The following is an 18,370-nucleotide window of genomic DNA, read 5'->3' as shown; positions in this document are numbered from 1 at the left end:
GAATTGGGCCTATTGTAAATATCCTAGGTTGGGAGCCAAATAATGCATTAGCAGTGTCAGAAGATAATTTACTTAGTTAATAGTTTATTTATAAATTATTTAATAATGTGGGCCCTCTGACATCACTGAAAATGGGCATCGTTTGGAAATTCACTCATTTTAAATTTCCCTGGCAGTTTTGAGAGCCTGAAACCAACTCTGGTTTATGTTCATGGGCCTCTGTCCACGTAAGTGCAGTGAATGAAATGAATAACAAAGAGCCCAGTCCTTTAAAACCAGTTTTTATAGTGTAGCAAAGAACAAAAGTGGTTCATTTAAACACTGACCACATTTTTTGATGACAAATGAGGGAAATTTTACTCTTATAATCAATCATTCATTATCATTTCCCCGTTTCTTGGGTTTCATTAATAACTGCAGTGGAGGTAAATCTTCAGTAGTGAGTGAGAGGAGTGAACTAAGGAGATCTGCCCCCTTCCCCCCAACCCCAACAGTTAGATTTCTAGCAATCTAGAGCCCTAAAAATCAGGGACATTGAGAGCAGTTAAAGCTGAAAAGAACCTGCTCTGTGAGTGGTCTTCCTGCAACTCCCATTCAGCGTATGCCAGTGCCTCCCTGGTGGTGCTGGGATGGGGGTGGTCCCTCTGAAGTCACCCAGAACAAGAAAGGTTCTGTTCTATTCAGACTTGTACTCTGAAACCATCTGAGGCCATGCCATCCATTGACCAGAGATTTCTCAGTGTTACTAGGAGGCCGGGAAGGGAGATGGGTAGTAAATGAATAACCTGCAGAGCCAGGAAGCTGTCTACCACTGAGGTGAGTTCAATATTGACGTGTTTCTCTCTAGCAGTTACTTACAGAGCACAGAGCTAGTACTTTTTATGTAAGTTCCTTCCTTTCCTAATAGCATCTTCCAGAAAGTCTGTTTTAAGTCAAGAATTGAAGTTGACTTAGTTGTAAGAATAGATATCCTTTCCCACATTATCATTTTAGGTAAGAGCTAACAGCTTCCATTGATGCTTGAAGCAGTGATCTTTGGAGATTTTTTAAAAATAGCAGCATAATGCAAATTAGGTTATGTAAGCTTTATAGCACAGCTAGAAATAGGGATTAGAAACCAAGTGGGACTCTGGGCCAGAGTATATTTCTCTCCCTCCAGCAAATTCCTTTGGGGCCTGGGAATTAGATTCTGAGTTAATACACAGAGTGCTTTGAATAGTACCTGGTACAGAGTAAGTGCTCAGTAAATGCTGACCGTTCTTACCATGGTTGGCTGAGGTGACAAAATACGTGCGGGAGGCTGGGCTGGGCTGGCAGGTAGTGGAGAAGCAGGTGCATGGCCTGCTCAGGGGGAGCGGCGTGGGTTCTTTAGTGTTGACAGGTTTGGGATACTCCAGGCTTTGGGAGAGGACTCCTAGCATCTTGGGGTCAGACAGGAGATACAAAGCAAACACTGGGTGAGACCTGGTGTGGGAGGCTGCTGCAGATCCGTGCTGGATGAAGACGCTCATGCTTCCGTGTGGTAGTTCATCATCGGGCAGTCTGTTGCCAGGGGTTCGTAATACTTGCTTTGGGATTTAGGTGTGCTTGGAACTTCAAAGGGGCTGAGCTTATCAACCTGCTGATTCTAAGTTTCCTGCCAGTGCATTAGTAAGAAAAGAGTGTGTGTTTGATTACAGCTAGCCCCAGAATCTGACATTGAGCTCACCATTTATTTGACAGGTAGAAAGCAAGTTACTGTAAACCACAGAAAAGAAAGAGGAGACCGGGTGGCATGCTTAGAAGGCTGTTGACTCGGATGCTTCTCTCTTCCAGTTTGCTGCAACACCTTGGGGAAAAAAAATCTGTACTTAACACCACTCGAGGCCTCCCTCTTGCCTGTTAATCTTAGAAAAAAACATACCTGTCTATCCATCCCTCTCTCTCTGTCCATCTACCCATTTATCTATCTGGACACAGTTGGGAAGTTGCTTTTCAGCAGAAAGAAGAATGAGTAGATGGTTGGTCTGAATAAAGGGTGAGCATCTTCTGGTCCGTCTCTGGCTCGCATGTGTCTACGTGGACCTCCGGAACCTCTGGAAAAAAGCGTGCAGCGGCATCCCTCTCTGCTGGTAGAGGTGAGCTGAGTGGGGAATACAGATCGAGTCCTGTGATGCTCTAAGGTCATAAAAACTGTGTAGACAGGATCAGTGTTACTTTTAAAGGCAAATAAGGTAGATTTGCATTATAGTCAAGAGGCTTTTCTTCAATCCAGGAGATATTTGTGTCAGTGATATCCTGGCAGAAGTGACCCCATTCCTCAGCTGTAGCCGTCTGGGTGGAATCCTTGCCTCAGTAACGAACACTGAGGGAAGGCCTCGGGGGTTCTTTTGTTTTGCCTTGATCAGTCAGTTGTTAACACCTTAACTACTTGGTCCTTCTAAGGAGGGTCTTAGGGTCTTTCTTGGCAGAACTCTGCTATTTCTGCAAACAAACTATGCTGTCTCTGCTGGTGGGTGGTGTGGAGATTGCCACCATCTGCCCAGGCAGTTTAAGAGTCAGATTAGCATATCCTAGCTGGAGATGTGGTCCTGAGTCATCTTTTTGCTGCTTATGGCCCCCAGGAGGTAACGGGATTAGCCTGCTGCAGTGAGGGCATTCTCTTTGCGCTGCCTAGAAGCCTAGTCTCTCTCTGCTTTGTTTCAGTTTCTACCTTGATCCTTTTGTGTGGTTTGGAAGAACAGTCTCTGCACTCACATGTCAGCTGAATGTCCCAGGTAGTTAACAGTGGCCCTCAGTTTAGGTCATTTTGGGCTGTGGGCAGCAGTGGATGGAAGAAAGGAGAGCGGGAAGAAAGGTGCTAAAATTGGTACCTTGTGTGTGCCAGGCACTTGGACATTTTTCTTATTTCTCAGCCTTCTTGAAGGTGGTATTATTCTTATTTTACAGATGAAAAAACTGAGGCTCAGAGTTAAGTGCTAGAGTCAGGAATGAAATCCAGCTCTGTTCAGTGCCAGAACCTTTTTCTGCTGTACCATGCTATGGATTAAAAGTCTGGAAAGAAGGTGAGGAAGCACATCGGGGGACAGGAAGGTGGTGTGTGGGCAGTGAGGCAAGGCCGAATGGAGCTTAAAAAGGGCCTGAACACAAGCCAGGGGCCTCACTGTCACAGGATCTTTGGAGCTCACCGACTCAAGCCAATCCCAGGCTCTAGGCTTTGACTTGAGGTCATTTTAGACCAGATATCCTGGCCTAAAATAGGGCTGTTTTCTTTTAGAACAGTTGGAAAAGATTAACAAACTGGAAAGATAGACTGGAGGGCTGAGGTGTGGCTGTATAAACAGAGGAAGCTTTTGTATTTGAAGCTTGTTTTTCTGTTTGAATATCAATGAGAAATTGAGGTGTGCGTTTTCATTTAGCTAATGCTTTCTGAGTACACGATATCTGGCCTGAGATTGGTGATGGGGATGTCGTAAAAGATTTGAGCCAGACTCTGAAGGAGAGCTGGTGAGGCTGGGCTCATTGGGTCAAAGGAAGAGGGGTGGTCCAGGGTTGGGGTGTGAGTGCAGAGAAGTGGCCCTGGGCAAGTGTTGAGCAGAGACGGGGGTGAGGGGCAGATTGCAGTGGCCTGTTCTGCTTGCCAGGAGTGTCCCCTGGATTCGGCTTCACGGAAGGCTGTGTGTGGTCCCCTCACCAGCTCCTCGGCAGATTAGTGCTGGCTGGGTCTCTGCTTACGGTTAGGTGGGCGTGGAGGTGGATGCAGAATCCTCTTCAGGGAAAGATATTCTTCCCTAACCCCAAGTCACCACCAGCCTTGGCAGTTGCCGTTTTTCTGAGCCCCCTGCCATAATCCTGGAGCGGAACAGGAAGAAGGAACCTCTTGTAAAGCCAGGTTGTAGGAGTTCTTGAGCCGTGGCTTGCGGAGGGAATGGCACCTGCGTGTGTAGCGTGCCAGCAGAGCTCTCTCCGGGCCGTGACTGTGTTCCCTGCCCTGATGGTCCCACTCAGAGAAGCTGCAGCGCAGGGGTGGTTGTTCCCACTGCACAGACAAGAAAAGTGAAGCTAAGAGGCCTCTGCAAACCACCAGCTTATTTGTGGTAAAGCACTGTGGCTCCTAATAAGTGAGTTTTTAATCACACAGAAGAAATGGCATTTCTTCTGTTTTTAGAGTTAACGGAAGCCCTTTCTTAGGGATGAGATTTGAGCTCCACCACAACTGTGGGATCTAGAAATTTTCTCCTTTTACAGATGAGGAAATAGAGGCTTAGACAAGATGACTTGCCCAAAATTACACAGCTAGTAAGTGGCCGAGCCCACCCATTCTGCTGGCGCTGTGCTCACCACTGGTGGTTGGTGTCGAGAGTCTAGGCTGCTGCCCATCCTGTTTTCTAAAACCGTTTGGCAAGTTTCCTCTCCTCGTTAGGAGGCGTTCATTCTACCTACCGTTCTTCCAGACTTCTGGGATGTGTCCTGTGTGGTTTGAGACAAAACACACGGAAAACCACCTCTCTCTCCCTGACCCCCCTCTTCTCCCCCTCCCACCGTGGGAAAAAAGAAACCAGCCTTCGGGCTCATTCTTCTCCGGCTAACCTGGCTCCTGGGCAAGGTTACTGACTAGCCAGCCTTGGGCCAGGTGGCCTGTTTGTTGTTTTCTTTGCCAGCTGCACAGTTGGGTCTGTTTCCACAGACCATCTTTTTGTGCTGTAACTGAACCCTGTAATAAATTGCAAACCAGTAATTGCCATCGGAGAGATCCCCAGGCGTTGTATGGAGGGAAGGGATGTGCTGTTGGGAGTGTGCTTTTCCACTGAGCTTCATCCACGTTTTGGTTGTCAGCTGTCATGTTTCTGGCTAGGCCTTCCTTGTGTGCTCCAACCAAAGGGGTCGCCCTCACAGTCGCCTTCCCAGAGCGCTGGTGCCAGGGTCTCACTGGGCCCTTCCATGACGTAGACAGTCTCAGAAGATGCTCAGCTCTCTGACGTCCTTCAGGCCCTTGGAGGCTGCATTATGGGAGGTATGGCGGCCATCATCCTGGAGGGGATCACTCCTTCCACATCATCTGGAAGGTGGCACCTGAGGAACTCAGGAAAGCTGAAAGCACCTCAAGATGGGATAGGTTGAGGCTGCTGAAGGACAGACCTGGAGAGATCATGGACCTTTCCATCAGCTGTTTTAAAGAGTTGTATTTACTTGTCATATGTAGTTCCAGAAGGGGAAAGATAGTTACAGTAAAGCCAGTTGGGCAGTTTGAGCTAAAGTGTGCCTCTCATGAGGTGTGGTGAGAAGTGGGCCCCGTGTTACCAGGAGTGCTTAGGCAGGAGGCCCGCTGTTTGGATACTGCAGAGGAAGGTCTTCCATGGGGTGTCAGTTTGCACAGAATGCTGATGTGGCTGGTGACACTGTCAAGACCGCTTCTCCCCTCTTGGGCACATGGATTTATTGGAAACATTCACTGTCACCTCCTACTACTAACCAGGCTGTGCTGGGGGAGAAGGAGCACTTGAGGAAAACGTCAGGATTTTCAGCTTAGAAGGTGAAACCCCTGACCAAGAAGGAGCACAGGAAGGGGGAGGGGACTGCTTGGGGCCTTGAACAGAACGAGAGCCATCTTCTGTGCTTGGGAGAAGGGCTCCCACTCAGTCCAGGAGCGGAGCCAGGCCTGTGAAGAGACTTAAGAGCTGCGTGACTTAGAGAGTGAGAGGGGCTCCAGTAGATGTGGCCATGGCTTCCGCAGAGCCTGGCATCCAGCTGGCTAGGAGGTCTCAAGGAGGGGCGCCTGGTGTGCACAGAAGGGCATGGCTTCTCAGGACAGCGTGGAGGTGCTTGTTAATGGGAACCTGGGAACTGGGATGGTTAGGAGGGTGAAGTAGCAGACGGCATGTGCAGTTGGGGGCCACTTCGTGAAAGGCCTTGGGTGCCATGCCCTGCAGTGCTTACCATCTTCCAGAATGGTGAGAGAATTCTGGAGGATCCGTTTGGACAGGTGGATGGGGAAGAACCAAAGGCAGGAGTCAGAGGCTGTTGCAGATGCCCGGCTGAAGGATGAAGGAGGCTGGCTGAGGGCGTCAGAGGCAGGAATGGCATCTTTTCATAGTCCAGGCTCCTTGCCTGGGCCCAGCAGGAGGTTATGGGGCCAGGGAACCACAGGAACCCCACATGCAGCCAGGGAACTGGGGGCCACTGTTGAGTAGGTGCCTGGGACCAAGACAGGAAAGGCGGGTGGTGGTGGGGAGAGGCGTTGCAGTGTAGCAAGGGCCATCTCCACTGGCCAGGAAGCGGGGATTTGGTGGGCCTGACTTCTCGTGGGTGCGGGGGCTCTGAGTTCCCTTCTTGTGCTCTCTGGGAAGTGTCTCCTTTGGCAAAGGACAGAGAGGTTTATGGGCTGGTCAGTCAGAATCTTACCCTTTCCCTGAGTTTCTGCTCTGCTGAGTTTGCCAGTCAAAGGGAGTGGCAGGTACTGGATGTTCGTTGGTACAGAGGCTTCTGCTTTTAAAAAAAGTAATGTTTTGACTTCTTTACCTGGGCAAGGGTTGGAGTTCATTGGATTCAACATTTGTAGAACAGGGGCTTTAGCCGGGGGAAGGTACACACTTGCTCTACAGAGTACTTTAGGGAAGGGAAAAAGGCGAAATTGTAAGATTACTAGAGAATTTGCTTTGGGCCTCAGTTTTGTGTCTGTCCTGCCATCTCTGGCTCGTTCTGCACAGGTGGGCAGGGAGACCTGAAGAGGAGTCGGGGTGGGTTTCTGCACTTCTGTGTTTCTATACCTCTGCTGGGGACAGGGGCTAAAAAAGCAGTGGTGGTTTTGAGCCTTTAGGTCAGAGCTCTGAAAGGTTAGGGTTCACTGAGACACTGATTGCATCGACCTTTGGGGTGACCAGGTGTCTCTAACTACGAGTGGCCTTGTTTGTTTAGCCCAGTGGGCCACAGAAAAATCACCTTTTTGCGTGTCACAGTGTGGAAATCGATGGGAACGCTGCCTTAGGCCTGGTGTCGACAAACTTTCTGGAAAGGTCCAGGGAGTAACTCTTTCAGGCTTGTGGCCCATTCGCTCTGTCACAGCTACTCAGCCCTGCCGTTCCAGCAGCACCCGCGCAGCCAGAGGCAGAGTGTAGACAGACAGGCGTGGCTGCAGGCCACACTTCACCCAATCCCTGCCTTGGACTGTGGCGGTTACTCACCCTCTGGCTTAATCATGACTGGAAGCTTTCTCCCGTCTGCTGCCTGGACCCATCTATCTTCCCATGAAGGCTTCCTGCGCATCTGTTAGGTGTGCAGCTCTTGCGCAGAAGGACCTCAGATTTTGAGTGAGAGGTGGGCCCTTTCGGGGGAGCGGGTGCTGCAGAGCGAAATACAGAAAGGGGCTCGGGGAGAGAAGGCCGAGGGTGAACCCGGAGAGTCTGAGGAAGGAGGGAGGCAGCTCCGGAGAGGAGGACGCTGGGGGCCAGCCTGTGAATAAAGGGCGCTGGGGAGCCAATGGGAGGCTGTGCTCAGGAAGGGGAAGTGATCACAGATGCACTTTGGAAAGATCCTCTGGTTGGGGAAGACCACGTTTGTGGTTACAAATAGTAGCTTTCAGTTTAGTTGGACTCTTTCGCCCAGAGTCTGGTTACTGTTGGTACCCGAGTGGGAAGGCGAGACTCCCGAGTTGGGTAGCTTTTCTGGCCGCCGGCTGTAGGGGGCCAGTGAGTGGCACAGTTTTTGACACAGCAGAGCTTGACACGGTCTGCCGCCTTCGGGCTTCTTCTCTGTCACTATCCAGAGATAGCTTAAACGGCAAGACAAATGAAACGCTCTGTCTCATGTCTAATTTTGGATTGGGGCCTTGGTGTATGAGGGTGAACAAATGCTAGGGATGGGCTTCCCCTCGCTTCAGAACGGAGCTACCCTGGCACGAAAGCCTAATGGAGCTGGTGCCTGTAAACCGAGGCAAGATGCACAGGCCGGGGCAGGTGCTGCTCAGGGGCATCCCAGACGCTCTAGGCCAGGACTGATGTCGGGCTGGGAGACTGCAGATCGGACACGGCGCCTGCCCCAAGGTGCTCCACGTAGTTGGGGCAAGGAGAAAACTCTTACATAGTGCTTCCTACTCTCCACAGTGTTTTCCCTCAGAGATGTGTCTAGGCAGGTGAAGGGAACTGCTGTTGACTGAGCACCGTGAGGTGAGGTTCCAGGGGCGCGAGCTGCCAGCGTCCTCCCCTTGACGTGGACAGAAGTCTGGAGGGGTGCTGGCCTCACGAGCCCACGGAGAGGCCTGCGCAGATGCTGGTTCCCTGAAACCCGCACGGGCCTGTAGGAGTGGGTGAGGACCACGCGCAGCTCAGCGGAGGGAAGGCGCTGGCCCGAGGCCCCGCAGCGGGGACCTGGCGGTGCTGGCTCCAGTGGGGCCCTCCCAGCACGGCTCCAGCAGCGCCGCACCGTGGACCGGTTTTGTGTGGTTGTGGATCCTCTGGGGACTGAGCCAGCAGGTGAGGGGTTTGGTGCTGCCCTGAGCCGCTGGGCAGACGTGGGCAGGGCCTCAGGCAGGTGGGTGGTGGGCTGCCTGAGGGCACTGCTGCTGCCTGCTCTGAGTGAGGGCACAGCTCGTCATCGTCCAGGTCAGATGAGGGTTGTGGAAGGAAGAGTCGCGGAGAAGCCATGGCTCCAGGGCACGCGGGCTGCTGCCGCGGGGCTCCTCAGGCTCCGGGGGGCGGTGCTCTCAGCATGGCAGCGGGTGCATAACTTCCCATCTCTAAGGAGCACGGCCTGGGTCTTCCAGAGGTGTTTCTGGGGTCCTGGAATGGCAAGGATAGAAGCAAGCCTGGCCCAGCCAGATGTGCCTCCAGCTGTGGTCTTTCATCGGGCAGCTCAGCCTGCGCTGCGGCTCTGGCCTCACGGGGAGGCTTGTGTCTGGAGCACCCTAGACCCTCGTGGAGCTCGAGCCTGGCCCCTGCCCCATCCTGGCCCACAGCCATAAGCTAGATGCCACTGTCTCATTTTCCTGCTTGGGGAAATAGATGATGGTCTAAGAGTTCTTTTTTTGATTCTCACCTAAATATTTCTGCTGTTCTGGGAAGACTTTTTAAAATTTTTGTTCATGAAGATGATGAATCATGGATAAGGATAGGAGTTTAGATAGCTAAGAAGACTGTCTTCTCCACTTGTAGCTCATAATCAAGAAAGCTGCACCTTCAGTGTCCAGCCTCTTGCCCCACCCGCTTCCGGCCGGCGTGAGCTCCTCTCCTCACAGACACCCTCGGGCTTAAGTTGTGGTTAAGCTTACCCTCCTTTCCTTCCTTGACGTGTTCCTGTCGCTCTGTGGGCCTCCTCGACGACTCTTCCCCTCACTGGCTCCCTCGGCTGCGGCCCTGACACCCAGCTTGTGATGATGGCCCACGTGAGGCATGGTGTGGAGTTTAGTCAGGTTCCTGAAATACCTCTTCTCTCACCTGCCAGGCTGGCAGTGCTGGCGTTTGATGCGTCCCTTTCCCTGCCCATGGCGGTGTCTCCTGCTCAGGCCAGCCCTGTGCGGTCATGTGGGGTTCACACTGCACCCCTACTTTGCAGAGGGAACACTGAGTACCGCTTGTCCCCTCGTTCACTTACTGTGGTGGCTTCTCAGACAACAGGCATCCTCAAGGTTCCTGACCAGGGGCCTTACTTTCCGCATCTCCCGGGAATCAAGGGCAGCTCTGCGTGTCTTGTGAGCTGTTGCCAACCTCCACACGGACTTCCTTTCCCAGGGGCTTGAGGCGGCAAAGGGAATGCTTGGTCAAGGTGGGACTCCTCCTCTGCCTCTGTCCCTCTTGATGTCTTCTAATGAGTCATGAGCCACCTGCCTTGGGCAGACTTCATTTACTTCAGCTCTTAGCAGTGTTGATCCTCTTTTCCCCAGAGTATCTGTCAACTCAGGCCTCTGACTAGGGACCATCTGGCCTGTTGTGCTGAACCTCTGGTCTAAGTGGCTGGCTGGGGCCCAGTCACACCTTCAGGAAAAGGCAGGTCTCCCGCGGGAGCCCTAATCGGGGCCAGGGCACTTCCAGGGACAGTGAGGCAGGAGGGCCAGGGAAGGGTCTGGCCTGGGGCCTGGCTCTGCCTGTTAAGCCCCACAGCGCGGGCACCCAGGTCTCCCTGCCGTGTAGGGTTCCCGGAGAGCGGCCTCTGAGACTCGCCTCTCACCCATTCCGAGCAGAACTCACTGTCTGGGGAGGAGACAGGAGGCAGCCAGTCTAGACCTGAAGCCCTGAGCTGTTCAAGAAGGGGCTTCCCTCACAAAGGAGGAAGGGGTCCTGCTCAGTCGTAGCCCTTCCTTGGCCCCAAGATGGGGGGGTTCAGGAGGCAAGGAGAAGGCTGCGTGTAGTTGTGGGTAGAAAACCTTTCCCGGTTTACTGCACAGTTACACACATGACATCGGACTCCTGGCTATATAACAGCTTGCTCTCTCTCTGGTCTGGTGATGGCCAAGGTAGTTTTTAAGAAATTTATTTAAAATACCTATCTGTATCTGTTTACTGTGTTTTTTCTGAATACACAAGTGTACATATAGTATAATTACAGTGCAGAGTCCCTGGCAATAACTTCATGTTGCGTATTGTGTTAAAAAAAAACATTGGAGAATGCGACCACCCTGGACTGTCCTCCCTCTCTGGGGCAGTGATTACACGTAGGACTCTGAACTTTGAACCTGCGGCGTGGTTGAAGCAGCAGCCTGCACGTGTGGACTGTCACCAGTGCCTCGCCCAGAGACGCCTGGCCTTCACCCAAAGGGACTCTGCACCCCGACTCCCACAGGTGGCACCCACGCTGCGGCTCCTGCGCACTGTGTTGGACTCTGCCGTAGACTGACCCTCTTGTCTGGCTGCCGCAGCTTGTCTGTAATGCCCTGACATGTTGCATTTTCCCCATTCAGATGAATAAAAATAAAAGCTTCTGTCTTCAACAGCAATGGGCTGCACTGTTCTGTGCAGGACGGGACTGACTCTGGCTTTGACTGATGAAAGGGTCAAGTGCAGAACCACTTTCCTGGCCCTGACTCTCCAGCTCAGCACATGTGGAAGGATCTTCCCTTCATGCAGAGGGCTAGGCCTCATTCCTATTCCTGTTTACGGTCCTTGAACACTGCCTCTCTGCTAATGGTGCCAAATGTTTACTCAACCTGAACCTCTGACCCGGGCCCCTGGTGCAGTGAGTGGTGCGAGTGCCCCCGCCTCAGCTCAGCGTTCACCGGGTGCCCCTCACACACCTGCCTCCCTCTTAATCCTGACCCCTGTCCCCAGAGCTGGCAGATGATATTACACATCGGGACACCAAGGCTCAAAGATAAAGGGACTTGCCCGAGGGAGTAGGACTTCTAAATGGCAGCAGCGATTTGAAAACAAAGCCAAAGCTCTTCCTACTGCTCCCTCTGTGAGGTTCCTGCAATCGACCTACCCCAGTAACTCCAAGACTACAGTAAGGCCTCCGCCCACCCCAGGAAGAAGGACAAAGGCGGCCCAGGCAGGGGGTCTTAGAGGGAGCCAGGCCGGGCCTGCCGCTGCCTTCCAGGTAAGTGGACGAAGGCACTGGGTGTGTTGTAACTCGGGCCGCCTTCGCCCTGCACGCTGTCCACTGGGCTTTACAACCACAGTGCACTGATGGAAAGACGAGCTGGCCAGGCTGGCCCGCTGCTGCTTCCTCCCAGGGGCCCCACTCCCACCCTCTGGCCCGTGACGGGCACAGGGAACAGCCAGATGAGTTGAAAACGGGGTGTGGAGGCAGGAGCGTTGTCTTCTTTGCTTTGGGGCCCTGGAAGAGAAGGTGGAGGCGGTGGTACCTGGTACAAAGCATTGAATCCCAGATCTCGTCATCACGGGCCTTTCACCTTCACTTTCAAATCTGGGGGTAACGTCACTTAACTCACAGGGGTGTTGCGACAACTGGGGGGAGAACACAGGAGAAGGGTCAGGAGCTTAACAGTAGCTCAGCAACCCGTGTGAAACCGAGATGGGCACCGAAGCCACGGCACACACACAACTCGGGAGGGTGAAGTGACCTATCCACATGATGTGAGCATCCAAGGTCATGGCCCGGCCTTGAACTTGGGGTTTTTGGTCCAGGTGCACTGCTTGTAGTGAAGTGCTGTGAGAGTTTACACCCACCTACTGCCCACGTGGTCATCTTAAAGCAGCTGCCCTGCTGGTCACTGGGAGTTAGATGGGGATTAACGTCCTAGCCGTGTGGTCTGGGCCAGGAACCGCTCTATGGGCCTGATTTCTTCGCCTATAAAAGTGGGGGAAGGGCAGGGAAACGGAGTGCTCGGTCCTCTTGTTCTGGGAGCGAGCACCTCAGTCATTCTGAGCTCACTTGTCTCATCAGGCCCCAAATGAGGCTTAGGAGAAGATCTGCATCCCAGGGTCAGAATCAGGCATCTCTCTGAGCAAGTGAAGCACTACAGACAGCCTTTTAAACACCCATCAGCCAGATGAAGAAACAGGCTCTGAGAGGCCAAACGACTCTCCTCTCCTGTCACCTGCCTACTCCCCCTGCATAGATGTCTTGGTTTTCACAACTGCTGGGTCAGTTCAGAGCTGAGAGTGGTGTTCTGGACTAAGTTTTAGCTCCCATGGAGTTTTCTTTCCTTCACTCCTCTCGTGGCTCACTCCTGCCCCTGGGACTTGGGGTTCAGAACAGACAGGGTGGCAGATGCCTCTTGCCTTTCATTCCGAGCTGCCTCCTTCCCCCTGAGTGATCATAACCAGCCCCTGCAGATCCGCTCAGGTTCAACAGGGCCTGCTAGATGGTCTACATGGTCCACTCAGCCTGTCACGTAGAAATACGTGACAGGCTGAGCAGGCTTCTTGAAATCTACACTCACCGCTTCTGCTTCCCACCCTCCCACCTCTCAACCCACTTGGGTCTGGCCCCTCCGCTGCACCCCACCCACCTCTGCTCTACTTCCTTCCTGAGCGCCAGCAGATTCCCAGTCACCAAGCCCATGAGCCTTCGTCCAGTCCCGCCCTCACCCAAGGCGGAGCTTGCTCGTTCTCTCCGGATGTCCCAGAGTCACTTTAGGCCCGTGTGCCAAGGCTGACTGGCTAGGGGCGCCTTTCTCCTGGCAGGGCACAACTGCTGGGATGAGGATTTCTGCAGAGTCCCTACACTCCAGAACACTGGGACCCTTGGGACTGGAAAAGCCCGGAGCAGGCTGGCCAGTCTGGACTCTGGCCCTTGTTGGCCAGGAATGTGGATCCCAGAAATATGCCTTCTAGCCTGTGAGCGGCAAAGGGATCCCAACTGTGCTCCCGAGTCCCTGTCCTGGCCTCTGCAGAGCATCTGTCCCAGCCGGGCCCCTTGCTAGGCACCTGCCCTGCCTCAGTTCAGCGGAGAAGACGGGGCAGGGCTCACTCACCACCTTCCCTTCTTCATGGCCTGCATCTCAGCCCGCTTCCATCCAAAGGCTGGGTGTAGGGGGTCCTGGAGGGCAGGTCAAGCAAGGAGGGGACCGTCGGGTTGGGGAAGCACTGCTCTTCTTCCTGCTGCAGAGAAGGGGGCGAGGTGGTAAAGGACAGCCGAGGGTCTGGGAGCCTCATCCCTATGGTGCTGCGGTGTGGGAAGACCAGCAGTGAACAGAAAGGAGCTTTCCGAAAGAGGTACCTGGCCATGCCACCACTTCCCCTGAAAGTTCTAGCAGAGCATAACTGGACCTCGGGTACTCTTGACTGCCTTTCTGCTCTTCAGCTATTTCCCCTGCACATTCACATTTTGGGCCTGCAATTCCCTCTCCCATCTCTGCCTGGTGAGATGCTTTTGTCTTTCAAGGTCTTACCACACCCTTACCTCCTCTAAGACTTCCCTAACCCTCAAATACACAGGTCATGTCTCACTTTATTTCTCCAAGACGGGCAATGCTCACGATGAAGGCACAGGCCTCCCAGGGGACAAAGCCTGTGTCTTCTCTCACCCCATGGGCCTGGAGCACATTAGCTGTTCAGTAAGTGTCTGAATGGATGAACGGGGAGGCGCTGCCCAATGCTCACGTACACCTATTTGTCAGCCCAGAGGGTGGTCTTCTCTGACTGCCCGTGGGAGGGAGGCAAGGGTACATCATGATAAAACTGGTTGTTACAAAGCAATGCTGTTTGTACCAAAATATTTAATGAATATGCCGTTAAAATAAAACCAACAAAAGAAATAGTAATACAATTTTACTGGTTTATATTTCAATTCATAAAGTTGACACACTGAAACTACCCTAGCACAATGTCCACGCACCTAGTTTTAGATGGGCTTACAGCTGTTTTGGTAACTGAACAAGAAAGACACAGAAAGCCGTGGAGGGGATGGTTTTGGGGTCAGGGGTTGCCGCTTGTTACCTCCCTGATCACAGATGACCTCAGCAAGCGTTAATACAGCCAACAGGAAAAGAAATACAAAACAACCCAGGTGTCTTTATGTACAAACCAGTGCCTCTTGTAACCAGCGACCTCCACACTGCACGCAGAGAAGACGACAAAGTCATCTGCGAGACAGCCTGTCAGCATATCACTATATAAATTAAAAGTCTAAAGTTACTTTGTTTTAAAAAAGGTGCCAAAATCTCTATTCCATAGTTTTGAAGCGAGAACTTGCAGCCCATCTGAACAGCGAGGTTTGCACCCAGCCTCACTCCGGGGAGGGCCCAGGCAGGCAGGGACACAGGCCAGAAGGACGGGGGCCTCTTGGCATGTGTGTCCTGCACATCCTCACATTTACACACACACATACACACACACACACAACCTCAGAGTCTTTCTCACTTGTACAAGCTGTTGTGCAAAAACACTAGAACCTTGAAGTGAGGGAGCCCTTCACAGCTCTCGCGACAGCAGGGTGGAGAGCACAGCCCGACAAACCTTGAGTGAAATTAAGTGCCCAAAATAACCATATAATTAAGTTGTGCAGATCAGTCCTAGTCTGGGATTTAAACACTGTCAATTGGGTGCATTGGGAAAAGATATTTATATATACACACACACACAATACATTAAGCAAAATAAGATTTGTCCACGTTATGATTAATCCAGTCTCGACAGTCGGTCAAGTCACCCACCCCAGCACTGTGGAGTCATTTGGCAGCTAACACTAAAAACAACAGGAACTATGAGAGTTGCATAGAATTGATCAGAAACATGTGAATAATGCCAAACCAAAAACCTGTGCATCGTAGAGTTAGTTTAACAAAACTAGGTGGCTTCACCTACAACCATGAAACCCTCCTATTTAAAACAAAGTGCTTCTCCATGTCTACCTGGAGGACCCTCTGCTGGCACTGGAGCAGATAATTATTTGAGCTACCGATCCCCTGCCCCACCTCCCCCAATATATAATAATATGTGTATCTTTAAAAAAAAGATTAAAGGTTTAGAAAAAAACCAAAGGCCTGAAGGATCCCCAAACTCTGATAATGTCACTCAGCCGCTGGGCTGGGTGAGGAGCTGACCTAGCCGGGAAGAGGCCCGGAGGTCACACGGAGGAGTGACTTTCTGGAACGTCCAGAGCGGCAGGTGAGCCGGCAGGCCTGTTAGTATCAGGAGTGAGGAGGGCCTTACCGCACAGGCTGCCTGCTTCATGAGCTCTGGTCCAACAACCTACCCACATGCTTCTATGGATCTGACTTAGGTACATTCTGGTCCTGGGACATGTCACAGAATCACACATCTGGCCAAAGAAGGCAACAAAAGGTGTCATGTTTTCTGAAGGTGTCTGGAGGCAGCAGCTGCTCTCAGCAAGTCTCTTTCCCTTGAACCCCGGTTGCCGTCTTTATGGAGCTCAGTGTTCGGTTAAACCACGTCTTCTTGGCCGCCTGTACCTCGTTGAGGGCAAGGCCTAAATGGTGCTCCAAGTCCTGGAAGAGGAACGACGTACGTGAGGATGCTGGTCTCCAGTGCTAATGACACTGCCTCCCCAGAGCCGAGCCAAGACAAGAATTCAGTCTATTTCCTCTTGAGAGGCCTCTGGGAATTCCCCCAGTTCTCAAACTGGCACAGAAAGATCTGGAGTGCCTAAAGCTCAGGGAGATTTCCTAGTTAAGACCTCCTCATTTCTTGCCTCGTCTATTTATTAAAACGGCCTCCTACCTGAGCGTCTCCCTCTCCGTCCACCCACTGCATACCAGGAGACAGACCGAATGTTCTACCTAAGAATGCATCATTAATTTCCGGCAAGAGCCTTTCAAGCCTAGACCCCCTAGCAAGACATCCGAGATGCTTCACAATCTGGGCTGAGACTCTTCCAGCTCAGCACCCACTTCCACCCCTACTTCCTGAAGGCCCTTCCAGGCAGGCCCTCTCCTCCCTCTGTGCTGTTGGACACGCCATGCCCTCCACCAGGAAGGCTCACTGTTCTGTCTTTTCTCCAGCGGCACCCTCTGCTCACTCACGGACTACAGCCCAGATACTATCCTTGGTGAGGCCTCTCCTCGCCGCCTTGGACGGTCACGGAGGCCACGTGCTAGCTGTGCAGCCCCAAGAGCGAGAACGGGGCCTGGGCGAAGCAGACGCCCAGGTACCGTGTGTGATACGGAGACCAGGGCTTAAGCTTTAGTCCTGCACTTGGTTCCTTCTGCGAACTGTGCCTGGTGCCTGCCTTGTGCTCAGCATCGGGGCTGATGGAACTAGCCATGCAGTATAAAGATGAACAAAACAAGCCCCAGTTTCTCCATAAGGAAAGGAGGCCCAGATAAATTAGGTAATACGTCCAAAGTCACAAAGCTGGGTAAGTGACGGGAGCGGGGGCATAAAAGCTTGTATTTGTGAAGCCCTCAGGTATCGTGCTGAGCCCTTCCTGTGCATTATCTTTTTTAGTCCTCAAAGCAAACTATCAGAGTGACCCCTCATCACCTCCACTGGCAGATAAGGAACCTGAAGTGTAAGGAGGTTACTAACTAACCCAAGGTCAAAGAGTGTGGTGGTGCAGCTGTGATTTCAAATCATGCATTCTCTGCTCCACCAGAAAGATTCCAAGTTTGATGGATAATTCTCATTATGAGAAAGTCCAGTCGTTAGGACAAGCTAAATGCTAATTAAACATCCACTAGTAAATAACAAGTAATGGGCTTCTTCCCATGAGGATTATAGTAGAAGTTTAAAAGGGAAAAAAACCCAAACCATAAAGATCATTTCTGGGGTTTCTAGCCCACACCAGCGAAATCCTGCCCCCATGCAGGTCTGGGTCCCGCCGCACCAGGGGCAGAGGGCTGGCCGGGGGCGCAGAGACTGCAGCTGTTACCTGGATCTTACACTCAGCTTCCACCAGCTGCAGCTTGGTTTGTGCCAGTTCCAGTTCCATCTCTCTCAGCTGGTTCTTGAGTGTTTCCTTCTCCTCATCTGTGTCCTCATCCAAAACTTCCTTAGCTGAGCTGATGCCCTTTATGCGCCCTTCTTTGTTGAAAAATTCCCGGCAGCGCTCACAGTCATCCACTTTTTGCTGAAATTGAATGTCAGATGTGAAGAGACAAAGAAGACATGAAGGTGTGAGCATCTCCTTTCTGGGGAGCCAAGAGATGGCTTCTCCGCTGAGCACTACAGCTTCTGAAAAACTATGTTCTCTCTGTCAACTGGCAGATGACCTACTGGAAAAGTCACCTGGTGTTATACACCAAAAGCAACACAAATATTCTTATGTCTTGATCCAGTCATCTCACTTCTAGGAACCTTGGCTAAAAAAATGAAAAAGCAGTGACTAGATAAAGATTTACATACAAGGAATTTCACTGCAGAATTAGAGACACAAAAAAGGAGTGGGGAGATAAACTATCCAGCTACTGGGAAAAATTAAATAGGATGTGCTATATTTATACAAGGAAGTACACAGCCTCAGAAAAGTTTTTGAGGAATTTTTCGTAACATGGTAAAAATGTTTAAGTGCTGGGTAAACTAGGACACAAAAATGTCTTTAAATTATAGTTACAAGGATATACCACATTTCATGAAAATAAGATGGCAATGACTGTAAGAAACATCATTTCGTTGTCCTCTAAGAAAATATTCTGCCAATTAAACCACAAAAAGCCATTAGTTATAAAATATGTCGCAATTTCAGATGTAAATGTGAAAAAAATGCCTATCTTAGAGTGAATGAAATTTTGTATGTTAGAACAAAGACTGAAAGAATACATGCCAAAGTGTTAATGATGATGTTGTCTGTGAGTAATAAGATTATAAGGGGATTTTTTTCCTCCTTTACTCTTATTTTCCAAATTTTCTGCAATGAACATTATTATTAGTTTTAGCATCAGAAAATAAATTTTGTTTAAAAAAAGGTACTGCTGGTTAAACACTACTTATGATGGAGGCCAGGTATCATCTTGCTCCAGGTAAAATGCTGGTTTGTGCAGACATGGCCATGGACTCCCCTACGTTTCTGTCCACTGAGTTGTAAACATGTTAGTAAAGTA

At 51.4% G+C, this 18,370-nt stretch overlaps 2 protein-coding genes across 10 annotated transcripts in view; one reads left to right on the top strand and one right to left on the bottom strand.

Moving 5' to 3' along the window:
• STRBP (spermatid perinuclear RNA binding protein) overlaps positions 1-10,899 on the top strand; it is a 145,767-nt gene extending 134,868 nt beyond the window's left edge. Inside the window, exon 19 of the transcript XR_009503769.1 lies at positions 1,723-10,899. The gene's annotated coding sequence lies outside the window, so the exon portion shown is untranslated. The remainder of the gene's footprint in view (positions 1-1,722) is intronic.
• A 3,235-nt stretch (positions 10,900-14,134) lies between these two features.
• Positions 14,135-18,370, bottom strand: part of RABGAP1 (RAB GTPase activating protein 1) — a 158,943-nt gene continuing 154,707 nt past the window's right edge. For all 9 annotated transcript variants that reach the window (XM_059925567.1, XM_059925565.1, XM_059925570.1 and 6 more), the window contains 2 exons: positions 17,203-17,400; positions 14,135-15,820 (listed from right to left, as the gene is read on the bottom strand). In XM_059925567.1, coding sequence (XP_059781550.1) covers positions 15,698-15,820; positions 17,203-17,400 — 321 coding nt within the window. In that variant the 3' untranslated portion in view covers positions 14,135-15,697. The remainder of the gene's footprint in view (positions 15,821-17,202; positions 17,401-18,370) is intronic.

The sequence above is a fragment of the Balaenoptera ricei genome, chromosome 6 (assembly GCF_028023285.1).
Source record: "Balaenoptera ricei isolate mBalRic1 chromosome 6, mBalRic1.hap2, whole genome shotgun sequence".
Taxonomy (NCBI): domain Eukaryota; kingdom Metazoa; phylum Chordata; class Mammalia; order Artiodactyla; family Balaenopteridae; genus Balaenoptera; species Balaenoptera ricei.
The sequence above is the reverse complement of the archived record's forward strand: the minus strand, read 5'-3'. Positions and strand labels throughout refer to the sequence as shown.